This window comes from Kogia breviceps, chromosome 10, assembly GCF_026419965.1.
Source record: "Kogia breviceps isolate mKogBre1 chromosome 10, mKogBre1 haplotype 1, whole genome shotgun sequence".
Classification (NCBI taxonomy): domain Eukaryota; kingdom Metazoa; phylum Chordata; class Mammalia; order Artiodactyla; family Physeteridae; genus Kogia; species Kogia breviceps.
This window is the reverse complement of record NC_081319.1, coordinates 81,789,396-81,812,732: the sequence shown is the minus strand read 5'-3', so window position 1 is coordinate 81,812,732 and position 23,337 is coordinate 81,789,396. Positions and strand designations below refer to the sequence as shown.

The window sequence follows — 23,337 nt, the reverse complement described above, 5'->3', positions numbered from 1 at the left end:
TCTCAGGAAGATCAGCAAATCGGGTTAAGCAATTCTAATCCACTGAATTTTCCAGAAGATGACAACTCTCTAATGTTATAGATACCAGAGTGGACAAAGGAGAAGTCATAGCAATGTGATTAACAAGGGAAAATAAAAAGAACTCCAGGCTTATGATAAAGTGGGTACAAGAAGATGTACCAACCATTAGTTATATATTTAAACCCCATTAAATGAAGACATATGGGTAAAAAAGGAATATGATCTAGTATTGCATTCAGCGGACTCTGAATTCAAATACTCATATCTCATTGTAGGTCAAATATATCTGTGCTATGTGGACTAAAAAAAAATCGCCACTCTAAATATGTGCCTTACTAAAATGTTCACTTTTCGAACAACTTTATTTGGTGAAAAAAGTCAGTCTTGAGTTCTTCATCCCACTGGTTATTTAGGCCCAATGCTATTTGTAACAGAAATGTTGTGAATAATTTAAATATTATAAATTTGCATGAAATAGTCCCCTCATAAATTCCTAAAATAGTCCCTAAAATAATGACTCTAATATGTTGATTTGACAACGATGCTAACAGAATACTATTAGTAGAGTGACTCCATTTAAAAGAAATGCAGGGGGAAATGATTATAAAATAATTAAAAACAAAATGATTGAAAACCCAAGGCAAACGTGGAAACCTAGGAATATCATGATGAAACCACTGTTTGGTTAGTGACAAGGGTAGTTTTTGAAAACCATACCTTCATTTGCTCATTTCAATCCCTGTTATCAGGTACCTTACTGTTCACTGATTGACTCTTGACAAAGGGTAAATCATGTCTGCATGGAGAGTCTAGCAGGGTCCCCATACACTACTCTTTCTTTGGGATTTTTATCAAAATAGCATCAATGGCAAGGCTGTATTCAAAGCATCCCCAGAAAGGGGCAGAGACAAGTATTAAAAAGTCGCAGAAGGTTGACCTTAAGGAGATTTATTTCCAAGTGTGGTCAATGAGTAATAAAGCCAATCAGAATTACCTTGTTCTCAAGTACTGTACCAAAATGGGGAAGGACTGAACCATTGCTGGACTGAACCCCAGCAATGGCTTGGGCCATCAGGAAGATAAAAAGTTTCTAAATGATGAAAAAAATTAGTATTCTTTCCTACAGAACCTTAGGCTTATAAGAAAGCTGATAGACCATTTTTGACAATTAGAAAGCTCATTTTAGAATTTCTGGAAAAAATTAATCTAAAATGTCACTGGCTCCCGCAAAAATGTTTGATTGAGGGGCAAAAATATTACCAAAGACATGGTCAAGTCAAGGTCTATGAATACCAACCAGTAACCATGGTAAAGTTTTAATTTACCAGCTAAAATGGTATTAGCAAAATAAACTTGAAATAACTGAATCAAATCCATGTTAGCACAAAGAGGACGAAGGTCACAAAGTATTAGGTTCTCCTCTTGCCCTAAGACCACCTGCAGTTTTTTAAACCATGGGTCATGACCCATGGTTCAACAGTGAGTCTTGAAATAAATTTAGTGGGCTTACATTCAGCATTTAAAAGTAGTGGGTTTACAATCAGCATTTTAAAAGAATACAAAAATATGGAATAGAATAAAAATATCATAGAACATAGTACATAGTAGTGAAACGTAAGGCGCGCGCGTGTGTGTGTGTGTGTGTGTGTGTGAGAGAGAGAGAGAGAGAGAGAGAGAGAGAGAGAGAGAATGCACACATTTGAGGGTCATAATGTAACAGGTGGGGAGTTGAGGAATGCAAAAGTTCCCTTTGCCCCTAAATCTCATTTCCTCAGTTCCATCAGAATGCCTGGACTTCAACAATAAAATATTTATTTCTCTACACCATGAATATTTGGGAGATTTCAAAAGCATCCAGTTAAAGTGAGATGTATCTGAGAAGGATAAAATCTTAAGTTCCATCAGCCAAGGCTGATGTGACACCTCTGTGAGCAGAGGTGAACATAAGCCAAGCACTTTTGTAATAGGAGAGTTTTGCTGGAAGAGTAGATGGCAAGACCACGAGATTGTCCTCGGATTTCACGTTTTAACCTGTATCCTTTCTGTTAGCATCCATCAATGATTCCCACACAGGGTGCTCTGGTATTTTGGGCTAACATAAAAATCAATAAGAAGAATTTTGAATATACCCTTTTAGGGTTCTTCAGGTTTTACTGGATGGACATTCACAGACACCTTGGATAAAGGTCTCTCTTAGGGCCTTTACTTTTCACACCAGTTACATGAAAAGTATCTCAAGGAACATTTAAGTCAATGATACTTAAACCTCATTATACATCAGGGGGTGTTTTTTAAAATGTAGATACCTGTGCCATACCCTCAGAGATTGCAATTCAAGTGGTTTGGGAATGGGGTCCAGGCCCATGACTGTACTGTGGAATTGGGTTTGAGAACCAGTCATGTTCTACGGTTCATATGATTCTTGAATCCACTCTTATATTTTGAACATATTTTGTTCTTTTGTTAGATAGCTATAATTTTCATGATGTTTTCACTTAAATTAAGCAGGAATCTGTCTCTCTTCAGAATCAATCCATTAGTCATTTTTTTCTACTTTGCTCTTCCGCTAGTGCACCCAACCCCCATGGATGCATTATGGGTCAATATGCCAGCTCTTAATGTTAGCACACACAGGCAAACAGCACAAGACATACAACATAGTCACAGTTAACACTTATTAAATGTTCATGACCAATAATATTATTGTGGTTGTTATCATTACTACAATTAGGGAGTAAAGCAAAGATATCTGTTAACAGCAACATCAGGGACTTCCCTGGTGGCCCAGTGGGTAAGACTCCACGCTCCCAATGCAGAGGGCCCGGGTTTGATCCCTGGTCAGGGAACTAGGTCCCACATACATGCCTCAACTAAAGATCCCATGTGTCACAACTAAGACCTGGCACAGCCTAAATAAATAAATAAGTAAATATTTTTTTTAAACAATACCAAAATCACCAAGGCAATTTTGCCAAGACCAAGGTCCAGAACACACTACCTCACAGAGTTGTTCAGTAAATACTGCGTGTTGATAATCTGGAAAAAGGCAAGATGTTTGTTTGTATGTTTCACTTACCTTTTACTTCCTACAGTGTCTTATGGTCAAGTGAGAAACCAATGCAAGAAAAGTGTCATAGGTGTGTTCAGATAAGGCTTGGCAAAAAGGCTTCTTCGTTCATATTTAAAACAATAGCATTCTAGGTCATGGAAGAGCTCTCCTTTGAATTCAAAAGCTCCTCCACAAAGTTTAAAAGGTCTCCAATAATACCTCTTCTTAGAAGATTGAATGAGAATATGTAAAGTTTAGTTCTCACAGAAGAAAACACAAGGGAAAAGGTAAATTGGAAAAAAAAAAAACAAAACAAACTTCTGGGAGTATGTTTCCACATCTGCGTCTACCCCACTGGTTAACCTTAACCTTTCTGTGAGTCAGCTTACCCACACATAAAGCCATGGAACTTCACTGTACTTTAAGAGCTGTCTATCGGATTAATACAATGGGCTCTCAGGCTTGGTGCCATGCCTTGACTCCTGTGAACTCTCTATAAAGGATTATTATTTATCCTGTAGATCAGGTTGCACTGAATAACAGTGAGTTAAACCAGATTTATCGGAATGCTAAAATAAACAATAACAAAAATGACAATTGCAGAGCTTTTTGTTGCTGTTATGTGGGGAATACTTGTCTAAGTACCTAAATCTTCTATTGTTATCTTCTTTCCTATTACTGCCAAGATGAGTAAATCAGATGATAGTTTATGAATCAATATCTAAGCCTTATATTAAGTCTAATTTAATCTTCATTACCATGATTAGTTGGGAAATCCACCTGTAACTATTTTAACAGTACAGACAAAAATGAAACAGCATAATCAAACAAGCCTGAATTTCAAAGAATTGCTAGCCTTCCATCATTACCTTGCAGAGCTAAAAAGCCATACCTTCAACCAAGGAAGTGAGGAGGGTGACATTAGCTGCTTTCCGTCTTCCGGCCGGCAAGTTCAAGCCAAGCCTATCCAGTTTCTCCCTCAGGCAGCGACCCCCATTCTTGGATTTTGCTCTGTCCGAAAACAAACAAAAACCAGGTTTTGAAAGTTGACATTCGGAGTAAAATGATGAGAAGACTTGACGGGGTATTCAACATGGGACAGAAAACGTAAGGGCTGAGGGTTGAGGAACGTGGTACCAGTACAGTTAGAAGACCACAGTGCCAGGAAACACCTTTTTCTTACCTTCTCAAAATGCCTCCCAAGAGTGAAGCATTGAGGCATTCAGGTGGTGAGAGGCGTCTCTTCACCTCAGCAATGGTCACCTTGTATTTAGAAGTAGAACTGAGAAGGGACAAACGACCAGGGACAGAGCAAAACAAGTCTGTGGGGTTGACCACGCAGGTGCCACCTTTGGAGGGAAAAGTATATTATATATTAGTGACTGTGTGAGCAGATAACAACATAAAACACATGTGATAAACTTACTATCACAACACTACATAGGATTTGGAAACACATGGCACAATTTTCCTTATACATATATCACCTGGATCATCTCAGAAAGCTGCTCTGAAGATGTCCTTTCAAATAACACTCAAGGTTTGTCTTTCAAATATCACACAGAAAATATTTGTGAGGGTATAAAAATTAAAATATTTTAGCCAAAATTAGCATCCTATGCCACATCAAGAAACACTTTAATTAGGTAAATACCCACAAAGGGTAGGTATTATATATCCATGGCTCTGTGTGTGTGTGTTTTTGTATGTGCACGCAGATATACAATGGATAGATTTTTTTTTTTAATCCATGACTTACTATGTAGACAAAAGTTTTGAAGCTCTTTTCTAAAATGTTTGAGAAGTGCCATCTCTTTCCCCTCGTCCATCTAACAACTATCGGCACCAGAGTCATTCGATACCCAGGTACCACTAAAAATCATGTGCCCATTGCCAGAAACTCCCACCCCATGTGAGTGGATAACTGGTCAAATTTCTCTACATATGTCAGCCGTCAGGATCAGCACACACAATCAAACACAGCACCAGACTTATAACACAGTAACACATTAAATGTTAATGGCCAATAATATTATTGTATTTGTTACTATCGTTCTTACTAGTAGAGAACAAACTGCTGTTTGTTAGCAAAATCACTAAAGCAACTTCGCCCTGCTGGGGCTCCTGGAACAGAAGCCTTCTGTCTCCAAGGTCCAGAAAGCCCCCTGGAGCTTTTCTCTCCTCCAGGAATAACAGAGAACATCCCTTAACCTCAGGCAGCTGAAGTAGACTTGAGGACCCAAAGCGATCATCAGTGTAGAGGGTTTCCTCCTGCCGGATCCTCCCTTAACACAAAAATCCTGAGCCACTGTCCACGCTGCTAATACAGCGGCTGTATAGCCTCAGGATCCACGGCTCCTCCCTGTGCACTGAACAATCTGAGGGCAGAGCTGTGGAGGTTCAGTGGCAAGTTCAAATTCAAAGGTTGCTTTTCTGAGCATCCATTGTATTTCTTCAGTTATAGGTAATCTTAAGACCCATCTCCAGAAAACGGTCAAGTTCTATGAGGGAAATGAGAAAAAAGTAGGTGGAGGAAGAAAAATGGGCAGGAGAGTGTTGTCCAATATTTTTACTCAAAGGGTAGTGCTCCACTGGCAGCACTGGCATCTCCTTGGCAGCTTGTTAGAAATGCAGAATCTCAGGCCCAACCGCAGACCTTCTGAGTCAGAATCTGCATTTGACCGAGTCCCTCAGGTGATTCACGTGCTCATTACGTTTTGAGAAGCACGGGTCTAGGACTCACCACCTGCCTTCCCATCCTCGACTAAGCAGCTCAGATGGAATGTTATGTCGATCAGGTCTCTGGCATTCAGATTCATGCGTGTTTTCTAGGCACAGGGGCTAAGGAATCTGGGAGGATGTTTATAAGGGCAAAGGGGCCCTGCACCTGGGTGCAGAGAACAGGCTAACTTCGCCCCACTCTTTTTTAAGTGTTTCTACCTCTGTGCTTTCTGGAATTTCTCCTGCTATCCTACAATTATCCAAGATTCCCCTGAAAGTGCTAGGACCCAGGTCTTTCTCCCTAAGCGTTCCGAGGCTGGAGATCACCCTGAATGCCCCCTACTCCAAAACACAAGACAGGATATTGAGAACATCCAAGCAGCCAGCTCTCTACAGGCTGGAAGACAAGTCCTGTATACTTGGCTAAATTCCCAATGCTAGTGTCTGGAAACCTGCCCTCAGTTTGAAGCCTGAAAGGTCATAGTCTCAGTGATCGAATTGAAATCTTCTTCTTGGCAGTTAAACTTGTGGCCAACATAGTGAAAAAACATACAAATGCCTGCCTCAGGAGCTGGAAAAACAAATTCAACTGTGCTTCCCCACCTCACATTCTCAGAGAGAATTTTAAAACTAATAATAATAATAATTTCTGCATATTTCTGGTCTAGAAACTACCACTATACTTTCACTGATACTCTCACTTTTTACCTCTAGATGCAAAATGTATTTTAAAAGTAAACTCTAGTGACCTGTCAAAAGTTGAGATGAACAGGAAAGTAAACTAGATATCAGTGAATCTGGCTTTTATTGTCATGTTGTAAGAATCATGACCCTGTTAGCTTTAGGACTTAGGCAATAGTGAGGTCATCTGAAGCAAATATATTAAGAAAATAAGGGAGTTAGTTCCCTGGTGGCCCAGTGGTTAGGACCCTGAGCATCCATTGCTGGGGGCCGGGCTTCAACTCCTGGTCAGGGAACTAAGTTCCTACAAGCCGCATGCACAGCCAAAAAAAAAAAAAAAAAAAAAAAAAAAAAGAAAGAAAGAAAGAAAGAAAGGAAAGAAATAATAATGTTTTTACTCAAAATTCACACATTTTCTCCTGAAAATGGGCTTTCAACCATGGTCACTATGAATCATCAGCAAATTTATATTCTTACATAAATCTTCCTCTCTTGCATGGTAGGCAAAACACACACACAATGGAGAACACAAAAATCTCACCCAGCCGGTCTCAAGTTTATTATGCGTGTACATGTTGTTTTCCAGGAAAGGAAAGGGCACAACTTTAGAACTTTCCTATCTTTGTTAATCTGCGGTAGGTTAAAAATCAAATGTAGGCAGTTGCAGAAGATTATAATTTTTGTAAAAGAAGGAGTTATATTGGGCTTTCTCCAACTGGAAAACTGCCCCCTTTGGGCAAAGTGAATCCCCTGTGCTGAAAGCCAGCTACTCTCAGGGAAGTCACTGAGTCTGACAGCGAGTCAAGAGAGAACTCTCTGGGCCCTGGGTCTTCTCTCCTGCGTCCAGGTTAGCCTTCTGGCTTACGCTCAGATAAGCATTTATTAGGCAAGTCACAGAGGCTGCATATTAAGAATATGCTTTATGCACACACAAATTGCCTGGAGGATTTATTTTGTATTCAGGATTAGCCATCAGCTCTCGAGTCTTTTATTTTTTATGTCACAGCATGTTTAAAGGGAATTTCTGTTACTTTGATACTTGGCATTGCTGCAGCCTTGGGGAACTCTCTTGTCCTGGTTAAAGATTTGGCAACTTGTAGAGTTTACAGCAGCATGTGGGGAACCTGATACCTTTCTTCCCAGTGGTTTATTTTTTAAGGAGAAAGAAAAGAGTAATAGGTCAACATAACCAGAGTTTTGCATTTGGAGTGAAGGTGGGTCATCTCTAAGGGGCTCCAGGCTACAGATGGCAATGATGAGATTTCAAAGAAGGAAAGTCATGAAAGGGTCAACTACGTCAAGCTGTTTAGAGTGTTCCTCCCCGGTGTCACTAGCTGAAGTTCCTCTTGGTGCCTGTGTTGCATGTCAGCTCTTATTGAAATTATGCAATGTTCATTCTAGACCCAGCACTCCAGTTAGGGGTGTCTCTGGTGCCATAGCTAGGGTCCTCATGCCGAACTTCTCTAGAGTATATCCCTTTTCCATACATAGTGCACAGATGCAATAATTCCATGGGATTTACTATTTTAAAAATCTAGGACTTCCCTGGTGGCGCAGTGGTTAAGAATCCGCCTGCCAATGCAGGGGACACGGGTTCGAGCCCTGGTCCGGGAAGATCCCACATGCCACGGAGCAACTAAGCCCGTGCGCCACAACTACTGAAGCCCGCGTGCCACAAATACTGAAGCCCGCACGCCTCAACTCCTGAAGCCTGCGCGCCTAGAGCCCATGCTCCACAACAAGAGAAGCCATTGCAATGAGAAGCCCGCGCACCGCAACGAAGAGTAGCCCCCGCTCGCCGCAACTAGAGAAAGCCTGTGTGCAGCAACAAAGACCCAACGCAGCCAAAAATAAAATAAATAAAATAAAAATAAAATTTTAAAAAATCGACATTTGGAGATAGAGCTTCCTACTTCCCGTGATGCTGCAAACTCAGATGGGTAGCTATAGTAACAGCATAAGAAATCATCTACTCAAGGCCACTTGTTAGGACGCGGCTATCATAAAAGGGATAACTTTGCCACAACTACAGTGAAAAGTCAACCAAAGCCTGTGTGGGGAACAAGAGCAGCACAAAATACAGAGATGCAGATCCTCCAGCGGCCAGACTTTGTCAGATCCCGTGAGGCCAAAAAAAGCACGGGGATGGGGCTGCACCCGCCTTGGCGTGCTGGGGACAATGTGGGGGAGAGAAAGAGGTCAAAGGTTGGCCAACTAGTGACCCATGCGACCTTAGGCGAGTAATTCTGGGCCTCAGTCTGCCCACCTCAAAAATGGGTATGCTCACACCTGCTCCATTTATTTCCCTTATTTATTGTGAGGAGGTACAACGGAAAACGGACGCACGCATGCTCGTTAACCCGAGTTAAGGCCACTCAACCCTACCATTGTGTTGAGTAACTGCCGCGGCGCTGGGCGCAAGCTGCAGAGCGCGACAAGACCCGCCCACTTTTTACGCAGCTACGGAAATCGGAAAGCAAGGCGCCTATGCCTGGGGCCGCTTTTCCTCTTCTCCTTCCAGGCAATTAGGGCAGAGGAAAGAGTCCGGGCCCTCTCTCAGGAACTGCGGCTCCCCTGGAACCCCTAAAGCTGCCTCTAAGCTACTCTTCCCCTCTGGGTGCCTTCCCGCCTCGGAGCAGAGCTGAGGACGGCTAGAGGCCCCGCGCACTCCGCAGGTGCGATCAATACTTCCCGTGCGCGCAGCCTCTCCAAAGCCTCAGCGCCGCCCCACTCGCCGCCGCCTCGGTGTTGACATCATTAGACCAAATCTGGAGAGCAAAATAAATGTTCTGTTCGCCTTACAGCCAAACAGATGTTTACAATTCAAATGAAAGAAATACAAATGGCAGGGTTTTTTTTTTTTTCTCCCCTTCTTCATCTCCAGTGATCCCTCGTTTTTTTCTGACACATTAAAAAATGTGTTAGTGATTACAGGAGTTTCCTGTCCCTGTTTGTTCTGCGGCTGCATTTCTGTGAGGTGCGCGTGTAAACGGGGTGGGGTAGGAGCATTCTCGGCTGCTTTCTCTCTAGCCTCTCGCCCTTCTCAGTCCCAATTACGCCCCCCCCCTCGCCCCACGTAATCCCCTCCCTCCACGCAAAGCAGATGTTAATTGTAATCAAACAGTAAAGGGATAAGGGGCCTAAATGCAATCAAATAGGCCTCGGATGCCGTATCCGCAGCTAGTTGCACTGTTTGGGGGAAGGATATGTCGTTACAGGTATTACTGGGTTACCACGTCTGAATGCGCTTATCCAGGTCGAGTTTCCACGCTGAACAAAAGAAAGGGAGGTCTGCAAGGACAGACCTACTGGTTTAAGGTAGTGGTGGGTGTGTAACGTGTGTGCAGAGAGTGCTTTGGCTTTGGGTGATGTTCAAAGCAATAAAGAAATTAGAGAGACAGCAGTAAGCTATGGAAAAGTAGCTCCCCCTCCCCCTAAAATAGATTTCCAACAAAACATGCCTCTAGATCCTTTGGTACATGAATTTTATACTTCATATAAAGGAGACTGGATTCTGCATCTGTAGCATCTGTGTTTGGGGACTAAGAAGGCAGGCGAAGCCCCAGATGTATTTCTGACAATATTTTCACAGTGGATGAGCCCCAGAGATGAGTTTTGGTGATTTCAGTAAAGAGAGATTCCAGGGGCTCTGACAAAAGAAGAGGAACAGGGCTTCTCACCCCCCACCCCCTTTAATCTTAACCTTCCAGGAGCTGCTGAAAGAGTCCAAGTCCCTCTCTAACTCCAGTCCCAAAGCCCAGGGCCCTGGCGAAACCCGAAAAAACAAAGGAAATCTCATCCTTCTGCTGAAGCCGCCTGCAGACCGGAAGAGCGGTCGGGCCCATCCACCCGGTTAATGGCAGACTGGGCGACTGATGGTAAGCCCCCTTTCACGGAAGCTTTTTTTTTTTTTTTTTTTGAAATTAAATCAGATCTGACAGTGTTTGCACCGCAGCGTAAATGCCTCCGCTGGCGCGCCAGTCACCTCTCAGCGATCTGACGCACTCCAGCTCTCTTAAAACGTGCAGAGTTCAGATCATATTAATTCCCCCAAAATGTTTTGATTCAAAGTAGTTTGTATTTTGTGTAGCCACGGGCAATCCAGTAAGCGCTCCTTCCTGCCCGTGGCCGGGTCCGCTCCCTCTCCGCGTGGCCCAGAGGCTATGGCGCTATTTAAGCTTCTGAAATTAGCCTGGGGCTGCAAGGCAAAGTGATCACAAAGCGAAACAAGGGCGCTTCCCCTCTTCACTTTTTTCTTTTTTTTTCTTCCTTTTTTTTTTTTTTTTGAGTTTGCCATCCCGATTTCACAAAAAAAGACCAGGGCCAAAATGTCACTTTCCACCCAAATATGAAAAAGCTGGGCCTTCTCATCTCATCTCCATCCTCTTCAGAAAGCCATGGGCCAACTGAACCCCGACTCCTGCACTTCCAGTCTGGATGCTCTCATGATTAGTTTCATCATCATCGTCGTCGTCATCAACATTGTTCTCCTACTATTAAATTCTCAGAGCGAGAAATAAAAGGAATGAGCATCTGACAAAGGGGAAGGGGCCATAAGGGAGCCTCAGAAGATTCAAGGGGAAAAGAAGAGTGGGTTTTCCTTTCTTTTTCTTCTTCTCCTTCTTCTTCTTTTTTTTTTTTAATGATTAAAAACACAGACGACTCCTGTAAATAGAAGCCTCATTTCTTCAAGAGATGCCTTTTGAAACCCAGTATCTGAATATTCAACGAAGGCAAAGCTCCACTCTGTACGTACAACATTAATATGATCTCTGCAGAATTTGCTACTCAGAAATATTAACATATCAAAGCCAGTGCCGGAGGCGAGAGAAGCTATCGATACGCGAGCACAGGGTAAAGTAAAGATTATTGGTTCTGATGGTTGGAGTGGCGGAGCTCCGGGCAAAATCGCGCACACCATTAACCGAGAGTGAGCGCTCGGGGAGCTGCACCTCCGACGCGGTGGCAAATATTTTATCTAGGTGGTAATTACCTCGCCGCTGCCCCTCTTCCGCGTTCTTTGGCTATAGGGCTTCATTATAGGCAAAAACAGTGTAACTGCCACTTACCGGAGTGAGTCAGGGAAATGGTATTTTGTTCTTTTCAAACAGCAGTGGCCAAATTTAAAGAACTGAGACACACACCTCCCCCCCACGACAAGCACACATACCACACTGCAAACAGGACAGCCTCTCCCTGGTGAATTCGTGTGGGGCATTTAGGGCACTGTCTTTTTTTCTAAAAGAGCATCCAGGGGTCTTGAGAAGTGAAATCTAGTTTTTTCCTCCCACAGTAAATTCTGGAAATCGTTAGAAATGTGAGTTCATCCGAGAGCTCATCAGGAGAGGAAAAACGGCAAAAAGTTTTGCTTTTCAAGAAATCGTGTTTCATATGGCGAGTCACCTGTGAAGCGTGGATTAGAAGAGAAACAGACTTTTCCATCTGAGCTATTGCACAATATGGCGACATAGGAGAGCGCTTGAGTTAAGGCCCTCCCGATTTTTGATGAACAAAGGTGACTCGAGCTGTTGATGTTAGAATCCTGTGTGCCACCAGTGACAATAAAGAGAAGGGACTTCCTTAGCGTTTCTTCAAAAACGGGGAGTCCTGAGATGAAGGAGCTGGGCAGGCGGCAGGACAAACATCTCCTTTTAATGCAAGACTTCCTTGCTATCCATTTGCAAATTGTCATGAACATTGATCCTTTCAGAGTAAACAGACACACAGAGACCCACACCCTGGTCTCCGAGGCTCAACTAAATTAATTGGCCTTTCTCTAAGACACGTGGAAAGGGAATAAACTCAGCAGCTAAATTCTGAATTCCTTTGCATGGAGGGGGGAAGGATTAGGCTTTAGTCAAACAATACAGACGTAAACCCCCAAGTTACCTCCCCTCTCTCCTTGGAGCCACGCTGTTCTTCTAAAAGATCAATGTTTGGTTTAAAATAAATTCGGCTCCTAGTTTTAGGTGAATGACACCGAATTCTACAAGAGCAATCAAACGTCACCTAAGGAAGACCATTTCCATGGCCCTGAGAGGATAGGAACGCAGTTTCCACCTTGTAGTGACTGGAGAGCGTTGGCCTTTCTTGGGCGGGTGGTGAGGGCTATCCCCTAAATCTCTTTCCGAAAATTCAACTGATTGCAGGCCGCCTCCCTTCCAGCTCTCCGCCTCGGCCTCAAATAATTCTCACCCGCTGCCAGCTATTGTACGATCGGACGTAATTGCCAAGCCTTTGAGAAGGTGATGTTGCAGCAAGTGCGGAACTGAACGCAGAAACGCAGTAGCGCGAGCCGGGCTCTGGGAGGAGGCGGCTCCGGGCTCTAATTAGTGGCGCTGTCCTCTTCAGCACCACCGACCTCTCCGTGCGCCCTGAGTGCTCGGCCTCGCCTTTAGTGTGAACACCCCAACGGACCCGGATCAGCACGTCACCTGGTCCCTCTTTCATTGTGTATTTTAATCCCTCTCTCCAATAATGTGTATAGTTTATTTCAATTTTCACTAGTCTGAGCCTATTTCATGTCATTTCAAAATGGCTGAGTATTGGCCTGGCTGACAAGCTTAATACGGTTCATTTAAAAAAATCTCTGCGGAGCAACACGAACGGTTTAAAAAAGTAATAATTTTCAAATCGCCATAGGGTGAGACAACAGATTTAAATAGCCATGTTCCATTTAATGGAAGTTTCAAATACCCACTCTGACAAGTAGTCGGTTTCCCAAAGGAAAACTCTGTTTCCTTCCCACCTCGATTTAAACGGAGTTTCACATTGGACACTGGGTTGTAAAACCTGCAGTTTAAACATGAAATAACCCATGGCTTCCCATAGGTGCATTTCTTTCTTTGGAAAAGCACTGGAGTCTTTTAACAAGTTTTCAAAGGGATGGAGAGGGACTGAAGCACATTTATTTGGTGCCCTCAGAAGTGACTCCGTTTGTAGTGGTTCGGTTACTAGAGACAACTGCGGCCCTGGAGCTGGAATTAGTCCTAGTGAATAGGCCACATCTTATTAATTCGTATGAAGTTGGGATAACAGCTGGTCCTCCTTGCCTTGTGTGCTCCTCGGGTTACTCAGCTCGCTAGGAAAATAAGCTTCAGAGGCTCTGGGTACGGGGAAGTGGGGAAGCCAGCAAAACTGGTACTGCCTTGAGGCCCTTAACGTGTCATAGTTCAAAACCTTTTGTCAAAATGGAATATTTGAGATGCAGCCCCCATCAGTGTCTGAGCCAAAATCAACAGCTCTCCGCTCTTGCCTTCCCCCCACCTTCCAATTCCATGGGTAACTCTGGATTCAGATGTTTCCCTCAACAGATGGGAACAAGAAAGCTTTATCCGGTGCAGTTAACACCACCTCCTCCTCTCACCCTCCCTTAAAGAAAGAAATGTTCTGGACACTTAGAAAAAATGAGGGCAGCTAAGATATTGGTGTTTCATTAGCCTTCCCTGAAGCCCAATGAATTTAACCTTTCCAAGCCTCAAGCTAACACCATTACCTCAAACGCCCAGGCTGTGGCTGGCACATTTAGGGCTAAAAGAGACCAGAAATTCTGCTCGAGGATGTGGTGATGGGGGAAAAGAGTGTGAGAAGGATTTTTTTCCTTTTTTTTTTGCCTCTAACTTTGGTTCTGTCACTGCTCCATTGAGGAAGAGCACACCTCTTCTATCACAATCTTTTGGACACAGGCTGGTTCAAGCCTCAGTGGAGGAAGGGAAGCTTTTTAATGTGGTTATGCCTGGGCGGGACAAGAGTAATTGACCAAGAGTCATTGTTTCCTTTATCATCAGATGGGGATCTGATGTTTAAAAGCATCACTGGACTTTCAAGACAAAGTAACAGATGAGAGAAGAACGTTTCGTTTCTAATATGTTGTTACTTACCTCTTCTAATCACTCCACCTTGGCCATTGAGGACGAGCCCACACTGGGCTTCCACAGAGCCCTGAATACAAGAAAAAGAAAGAAAATCACTCATATAGATACTAATAGATACATCAGTTAAGTCTTTCAACCTGTCCCACCCCGAACCCCATCTCCCCATAACCCCATAGTAGACGTTTAAATGCAACCAAGTTTGGCAGCACACACAATTTTAAGGGGAAAAGGTGCCCGAAAAACCACAATCTAAAAGTTGTATAAATGTTAAGGTCTGCATCTTACAGCACCATACAATATTACACTTCAAAGCAAAGGAGTGCCTTTTATCTTGGCATAAGAGAATGAGAAACCCTTTGAGTCCCCATCAAGGCACATAGCATATATATAGACAGCTTCCACGGCACTTTCTGCGTGGAGCAAATTACACCAGAAGTGTCAAGTTTGGCACTGTGGGTTTCTTGGAAGCTCATAGGAGCTATTTCAAGTGCAGGATTCAAGATAGCTTATGAGGGTTCTGTTTTACCCCAGATGTAGGAGCACCCTATCATGTTACCCAAAGTGTGTCTTATGGAGGAAACACCTTCAGAGTCACTCACTGTAGATCTTCAGCCTCCTAATGGATTGAGGGATCATTTGAGCTGGGAAGGAGGAAAAGGTCTGCTGATTTTTGATTCAGAAAAATAAAAATTTCTCTCTCTCTCTCTCTGTCTTCTTTCTTTTTTCTGAGTCGAAATGTGTTAAAGGCTCATTTTCCTTTACAAACAAACGAGGTATTGGACTTGAAAGAGGCCTTGAAGGGTGTTAACCTACCCAACAGCCCGTGAAGAGTTAAGTAAATGCGGAGAGAGTCGGTGCATAATAAAAACCCACTTTACAAAACAACCTTTACAGCCCTGGCTCCCTTTCGCTTCCCCATTTTCACCATATTGAGGCAGGCCTGTAAGACCCCCCTTTTCAACCTACTCACGAGTTCTTTCTTATTTTAACTGTTCTGCCTTAAAGTGATTATCAAATCAATATGAAAAAAAAAAAGTTGGAGACTGAGCATAAATTAAAGCGGTGATGGGAAAAGGTGTGACAGTTTCCTTTGTTGGCCATAGCAAATCTTTTTAGGGGACTCAAAGATGGAACTGAAGCCACAAGACTGTTTGCATCTGTTAGGCAGACTTAGACCGCCCTCCAAACCATTGGACTTTCACTTAAAATTCTGTGCAGGGAAAAGTATATTTACATTTGTTGCATTTGAAATGAGGCATATGCTGATGAATGTTTTAAAAAGGAAGAAATAAAAGGAGAGAGACGGGTTTCTCCCACACATCCCCTCCCCATTTCTCTTTTTTAAAGTAGTTATGACTTTTTTTCCTTTTCTTTTTCATTCTGACCACAAAGTTCAAGGAGGAGTGGAAGAAAATAACTTGCCAGACTTACAACTTGCTTCTATATCGATATCAAAAATGTATATACACACTTCTGTAGACATAGATACATAAATATATCATATACCATTCTCCTCTATTCTAGTGTCTTGGAGTGTTTCTCTCATGATGAATTTTCCCTCAGTATGAGCAAAAAATGGCAAAAAGGAAGTTAAGAATGTTAAAAGACATAGGATGAAAGTAAAGTTTTCAAAATATCTGAAATGGAAAAGGTAGAGGCCGGAAGTTCTCCAAGGAAGTGAATCACTTTCCCTCCCCGTCTCTGGCGCACCGTTAAGATGTTTATTTTCTTAGAGGAAATGAATCTTTGTCTCTTCACTTAACAAACTTTTCCCCCTCATAAGTAAAACATGTTGTTTGGTCGGATGACATTGCATAAATGACCAGTTGAATGGCACTAAGTCGAAAATTGGATAAACTACGGTGTTCTTTTGCACGGGATTCGCTCTTTGTCTCGTGCTTGCAAATGTTCTAATCCCCTCTTTTGAAAAATGCCCGGCTTTGTGCCTAGCACAGGAAAAAAATTTGTACAGATACAAAAAAATCAGCGGCAGACGTGGCTATTAAAAGGAGTAAATAGGTTTTAGTTGAGCTAAGCATTGAATGGCAGGTTTTCTTCCTCTTGAGACATAAGGAGATCCTTGTGAAAAATGTAAAAATGCCCTGAGCGTATAAAATTATTTTGTGAATGTAAATGTAGAAAGCAAGGTTTATGGAGCCAAATCTTTTTTCTCGTGCACCGATTTTGTGGCTTGGGCCCTTTGTTGGGACTGTAAGGGCTTTCACTTTAATTTTTAAATAATCCCTTGCTCAGAGGTAAGTGAGGGGGAAAGATTTTCTGTGCGCAACGAGGGATCTCTTATGTCTCCGACTCGCGCTCTTCCAGTGTCTCCTCCTTTCATTTTGGGCACCTTGGAGAGAGTGGCCACCTTCGTGTGGACTCGCAGGCAGACCTGTACTTTCAGCCAAAAGAATGCACAAATTCGTGTCTTCTGGGTTCTGTTTGGGACATGTGTGGACTTATTTGTTTGAAATGTGGCTGTGACAGTATGTCTGCATAATCATATATTCTATTGTTGGCAAACAATGTGCAAAAATACATATAAGACAGAAAGTAGGAGAGATCATTCGATTGAGTCATGGCCTTCACCATATCTGAATTCCTTCCTTCCTTCCTTCCTTCCTTCCTTCCTCTCTTTCTCCCTTTATTACTTTCTCCCTCTCTCCCAACCTACCTTTTCTCCTTTCTTCCTCCCTTCCTATTCATTTTCTCTCCCCGTCTCTCTTCCCTTGATTCCTTTCCTTCTTTTTAAGGAGTTGCATCTTTTGTAAAAATTAATGGCTTGGAGAGTAAAAACAAAGTCGTGAATCGTTCAGCCAGGTGACGGGATTGGGTGCTCCTCAGGCAGCGAGAGTCAGGCTCAAGCCCACACCCCGGCCAAGTGCATTGTGCAGAGCCTTTCACTGGGGTACATTTTTGAGGCTTACATTTGCGATTCTTTACTCTCCACAACAATCTAGGATATTTGGTGAAATATTCGCTGGCGCTCAGGGTCCCGCAAATTTTCTGAGAACAAACCAGCCTCCCCCCCCCCCCAATTCATAGTAAGCGCCCCACAAGCTCAGTCTGGGACAAATGCCTGGAACACGCGGGTAGAAGCAGCAAAGCGCCGAGACTGAGGGTGCGATTGGTCATCAACTCATCGGGTCTTACTCTGAGTCCAGTTGGCTCAACCCCAGCCTACGTGATCTCCCCCACCCCAAGCCTCAGGGACACAAACGTGGATTCACAAAAGACCTCAGTGCAGACCGCCGGAAAGTGGGGGGCCCGCAGCTAGCTGGACTCCCGAGCGTCCAGGTGAAATGCCTGCTCCAATGAGAGGGGCAGAGTGGCACACGCCTCCTTTAATTGTTTTGATAACTTTCCCTAAGTGGTGTGCGCGTGTGTGCGTGTGCGCGTGTGTGCGTGTGCGTGTGCGTGCGTGTGTGTGTGCGTGCGTGTGTGTGTGTGTGTGTGTGTGAGAGAGAGAGAGAGAGAGAGAGAGAGAGATGGGTGGTGCGCGGGGAGACGGCTTACCGTCGGATGATGAACGGCTGAACGGCGCGGGAGGGGGAGGGGGGAGGGCGCAAATCCGCCGCACTCTTATTTACCTGCAAGTCGTCGGCTCCCGCGGCGGCCAGCCCCAGGCTGGGCCCTGGCAGGAGTCTTTGATCTGGGTGCATCCCATACTGAGAGCCGTGGCCCACGAGGGACAGGTCGTGGCGGCGGTAGGCCTCGAGGCAGCCCAGCTCCCGTCTCTGTTCGTCCAGGCAGGACGACTTGAGCGCCCGCGCATTGTGCAGGTTAATAAAGTCGGTGGGCTCCCCGTGGTGGATCTGCTGGTAGTACTGTTGCGAGTGGTGGAGCGAGTTCAGAGAGTAGGCGTCGGGAGTGACGGCCGGGTGGCTGTGCTGAAACTCGTAATGGAAGGACTGGTGGTGGAGCGGGGTGTACTGGTGGTTAGTGGAGAAGTAGGGGGACGCAAACTCGGTGCCGGTGGTGGAATAAGTTAGAGGGGAGGAGGAGGAATAGGCGACAGTGGAATTGGCTACGGACTCCAGACAGCCAAGCTGCATCAAACGGTAGCTGTTTGATCCGTCGTGACGTATCTGGAAGGAAGAGGGGGAAAAGGGAGAGCAGAAAAACTTGAGGTTTGTCATTTTGCAACCGAGGCGCGGCTCTCCCGGAGCCGGGAGCTTTCTCCTGCTCTCCGAGGGGCGCGAGCGCGCAGGGCTCGTGCCGAGCCGCAGCCGGGCTGCGCGCCTTCGCCAGGGAGCCTGTGCGAGCAGGCGGACTGGGGGTGGGCGGCCTCGTCCTCACAGTCGAGAGCTCGGAAAAAAATCCCCCACCCTATATAGGTGCGGGTGACACGCGCGCGCGCGCGCGCGCACACACACACACACACACACGCACACACACACGCACACAGCCCCTGCCCAACTTGCGCAGGGAGCCGGGCCCCGGGAGCCAGGTTTTTCACTGACTCCGGGGCTGCGGGGAGCAGACCGAGAGCGTCCACAGGCGCAGCGCCTCGCCACTCCAACCCGCTGCCAACGACGAGATACCGCGGCTGTCCACGCTGGGATGTTCTGCCAGAGCTGCTCAAAATCTTTATCTATATATTTAAAAAAAATTCAGTCTGTGCAAATCGCCCAACTTGCTCATTTTCTTAACCATTTGGGGCAGGGAATCCGACCCCCCCCCCTTTCTGCTTTAGTCTCCTAGAATAAGCCCATTACAAAAGGGGTGCCTGTTCCCCACCCCCTTGTCCAGCTACCGCCCCCCACCCCATCAATCTCTTTGCCTTTCTGAGTATCTTTTTCCCATCTCCATCTCTTTCTCCTCACCCCCTCCTCGCTTTCTTTATTATTAGGATTATGTTTTTCCCCCCTCATTATGCCAAATGTTTCTTAACGTGGCAGAGAGCTGCCCTTCCTGGCGACAGATGTCATAACGAACTTTCTCCCTTTTCCTTCCTTAACTTCCCCCGAAAGCCAGATTATAATTAAACGTAACGGTCCGATATAAATTAGAGACAGGGGAAGCTGCCACCGCCGCCGCCACGCCGCCGCCGCCACACACACGCGCGCTCAAAAAAAAAAAAAAAAAGTAATAATACCTCGGCATCGTGGACTAGTCCCGGAAAGGTAGTTGACATGTTGGGTTTCTCCGAAAGCTTACGATGCAATTTCTCCCTCCAAAAAAAGAATCGGGAAAAAAATCCAAACTTCTTGTATTTTCCAATTTTTTTTAAGGAAAAAAAAATGTTCTATAGATAGAGATCTAAATTGTAATGGCTTTGCCCGGATCAGATAGCTCCTCGCCTCGTACCCACTTAAAAACCTGTAGGAACAAAATTTTCCCTCTGCACAAAAGCAGCTCCCTGGAACAGATTTTGTACTTGCTGAGTATTTCTTTGGCTGATGTCGTAGGTCCCTTGGTAATATAGAAGTTTTGAAAATTAAGCATCAGCACTGAGAACTGGGAGGACAATAGGCAGAAGAGATTTATCCCAGGAGACAAGGAATAAATATTGTATCTTCGCCTAATAAGGAACTGGAGGTTCTTTCAACATTTTTATCCATTTTTTGCCAACCTTTCTCATGCTTTTCTATACCGACTGAGGGGGGGACTCATCTCTGCAGAGAGCATTGCACACATTTTATTGTGAAGATAAAGATCTAGCCCCCGATGTGTGTACATTAGAGATAGAAATATATATTAATTAAAGCTTCCTTTTACACAAGTAAGTGTTCATGCCTATTGGTTCCTGGATGCTGAAAGCTGCTTTTTCCAACTAGCACCCAAATCAATTTCACCCAGACTTGGGGTGTCTGCCTTTGCCCAAATGGGACCAATACTCCTCTTTCCATATTTACATGAATTTGGGTTCTTTTCCCTTTTTTGAAAGGTAACACCTGGCAGTAGCTTACACTTTCAGCAGCTTTAAAACAAATAACCATGCTGGACAGTCCCAAGTTTCCATCGTAAAGAGACAGTGTAACTCGCAATATATTTAAGAAAAATACAAGAGAATAAAGACTTGTGACAAGATTCTACATTTAGGTGAAACGTTGTCTTCCACTCCCCAACCCAACCCATTTCCCCCCTCTTTTTGTGTTTTCCTACTTCCTTTTCGAAAAGACTGCTGAATGGGGGGCGGGGGGCCGTGTTGTATGGACCATTTAGCAGGGGCACCGGGTATTTGAATACCATTACCCCCCCAAACCCTTAAATGTTTGAAAGTAATATTTTACAAAGAGAGGGCATGAAGGAGGCAGTGCACACTTATCTCTGTCTCCTCGGTGGATTTCTCGACTTCCAAACAGTATTTGAGCTCTACTTCATTCAAAATTCATCTTCCCCCATCAAGTGGTCTAGTGCCTAGAGAGGGTAGCAGTGGCTACAGGCCCGCAATACTGAGGCTCTGCTGAGTCCGCTCACCAGCCCTGCCTACCTCCTAAGAACCGGCTGGCCCCAGACTCATCTCAGAGATAGAAGGGGTAATTTCGTCTTAATTGCCACCTCATTTGGTTAGCTTTTGAGTGTTTAAGCTGAGAAGGTGTCTTAATAATAAGCCGCAGGCAAACAGGCAGGCATGTGGCTTTTTTTTTTTTTTTCTTCTTTTTTTTTAGGTCGGGGTTTGGGAGGGTTTATTAGGATCTGCTCATGCAGGCTAACTGGGGCTGTCACTCAGCGCTCTTTGCTTTATATAAATGGACAAAGGCACACGACAAGAATTGAAATGCACTGTCTGAAATGGAGATCCGTGATGCTTCAGTCCTGCACAAGGATCAGCTGCCAACACTTGCTCCCCTTTTCAGGGTGCGCAAATGCCCCCCTCCCAACTTCTTGAAATTCCATATTTTGGTCTAATGAAGTCAGCCCAACGAAGATGAAAAGGAAGAATGACCAACTCGATCTTTAAGTAGGAGGGGTATAAGGCCATTGCCACTGAGAGGCTGACTCCCAAAATGCTTGCAGTGGAATCTTTTGTTTGGCAGGACAGAGAGAGGCCTCTATATTCTACCCACAGACAAAATACGCGTCCGTGGCCGCCTGGGCCTGTCCCCAAGACCTTACCCCAGGAAAGCCCGCCCCTGCGGAGGTACAAACCTCCCCTCAGAAGAATGTGCAGGCCCCGCAGGTTATCTGGGGGATGGCCAGACGCGCTTTTCCCGGTGGCTCTGTTGGTTTCCCAGTAAATCCCAGCTCAGATGGGAAAGGACGGCCCCTTCTCAGACAAGCCGCAAACCCCTCCCTCAACTCCCCTACTGTCAGATACATCTTCATTGAAGGCGAAGGGACCTTCTTTCCCCGGCTTAGGTCCAGGCAGCAGACGCAAAACCCTGTCCCTCGGGAACGACCAGGAGGCTCAGGACGTCTTGGCCGCCTGCTCTGACTGCTGTCCCAGCGCGTTTGGCCTCTGCGTGTGTCCCTGTCGGGGCGAAGGTTCCCCCGCACTTCTGGCACTCCTGGTAATGAGCTCTGGCCTGAGCTGAGTACATCCACAGAATGACCTCCATTTGTCCCGGCCGTCTGAATCCTTCCGGATGTCACCGAAGAACTGGCAAATGTACCTCTCCCTTCCATTCCCTAACCCCACCGGGTTTTCCCGAGTGACTTCTAGGTACCAAGACAAAAGGCGTGCGTCCAGGCTTCATTGACTGTGCTTCTTGACCCCCATCAGCCCGTGGTATTAGAGGAAACTAAAGATCACGAGGGATGAGGGGGAAAAAAACCTTGTTTTTAAAGGAGATGAAGTGGGGAGGGTAAAGAGCATCTCCTTTAGCTTAGGAGTCTACTTTGCCAGGGCCTATGGCTTCTTTGGAAAGCTCTCCTCCCATCCCGGTGTCCCAGCTTCCCACACCCGCGTCTAAACTGTAGGGAAACCCCATTTGGCCAACTGCGCCCTCTCGCCTCATCCCAACTTAAAAAAAAAAAAAAAAGAAAGAAAGAAAGAAAGAAAAAGAAAAAAAGCTGTGGGTCCGTGAAAGAGAAGAAGTTGGGGAAATCATCAGCGCCATATGCACATACTGGTCAGCAGCTCCCTTCCATCTGCTTTGGGGTTGCTCGGCGCGCCCCTTTTCTAAAGAAACTCATCGAGGCAGGTGTGTGCTGTGCTTGGTGTCTGTGTGTGTGTGATGAGCGCGTGGCATTTGTTTCTGTCAGACAGTCCCCCCCCCAACACACACCATCTTCCCTTCGCATCCAATTAATAGTCTTGAGCAATTAATAAGTGCCATCCGGCTTGACCCAAAGGCTGGGCTTTTCAGCAAAGCCAATTCCCCTTTCTCTGCTTTGGCCCTTTCTGGGAGAGCGACTGGCCACACATTCTCCAGCGGGCGGCGTAATTGAATTAACTGGCCACGGTGAGTTGGAGACACAGTGACAATCGCCTGGGGCTCCCTCCCTGGGGAAACCGGTAGTGAGCATCCCAGCCTGAGCCCAAAGCCGGGCCCGCTCCCCCACACTCAAGATAGCTCATAAAAGCACAGAGCAACCCTCCCAGCCCGGCACCCTAGAAGCGGGAGAGGGTCTCTCTTAGCACGCAGCACTTCTGCTCTGCCTTCTGAGTCCACGCTCCACTCCAGGGGGGATTGTTCCACCGCAGTCACTTTAGGAATCAGCAGAGAAATCTTTATATCTAATGTGTTTGTTTTGGTTAGAGCTAGAGAAGAGTTTCTGAACGGTTTCCTACAGTTCAGACTCTGGTGTAGAAAGCTCAGGTCCCTTCCTGGGCTTCTAGGCTGGTACCGTACTGGTCACCCCAGTTTTCATCCAATCCCAAGCATCTCCATGGAAAGGACCTGCCACTCAGTGCGTGTCTGAGTTTGGGGGACAAGTAGCAACAAGCAAGTGCCTATCCCTAGTTTTATTCAACATGTGTTTCTCCTCTTCCTCCTTCTTCTTATTCCTACTTGGGATTTCTTTTGCTCCTCCAAATGGATTTTATATGGACTTCGTTCTCCTGTTGCCTGAACAGACTTTTCCTACAAAATTGCTTGCATA

The 23,337-nt window shown here is 45.2% G+C and overlaps 1 protein-coding gene across 1 annotated transcript in view; it reads right to left on the bottom strand.

Moving 5' to 3' along the window:
* The window catches only part of TFAP2D (transcription factor AP-2 delta), a 57,751-nt gene extending 38,262 nt beyond the window's left edge, over positions 1-19,489 (bottom strand). Inside the window, exons 1-5 of the mRNA XM_059075815.2 lie at positions 19,445-19,489; positions 17,937-18,434; positions 14,353-14,413; positions 4,254-4,419; positions 3,963-4,081 (exon numbers count right to left, since the gene is read on the bottom strand). Of these exons, the coding sequence (XP_058931798.1) occupies positions 3,963-4,081; positions 4,254-4,419; positions 14,353-14,413; positions 17,937-18,434; positions 19,445-19,483 (883 nt within the window). The 5' untranslated portion in view covers positions 19,484-19,489. The remainder of the gene's footprint in view (positions 1-3,962; positions 4,082-4,253; positions 4,420-14,352; positions 14,414-17,936; positions 18,435-19,444) is intronic.
* Between the last annotated feature and the right edge of the window lie 3,848 nt (positions 19,490-23,337).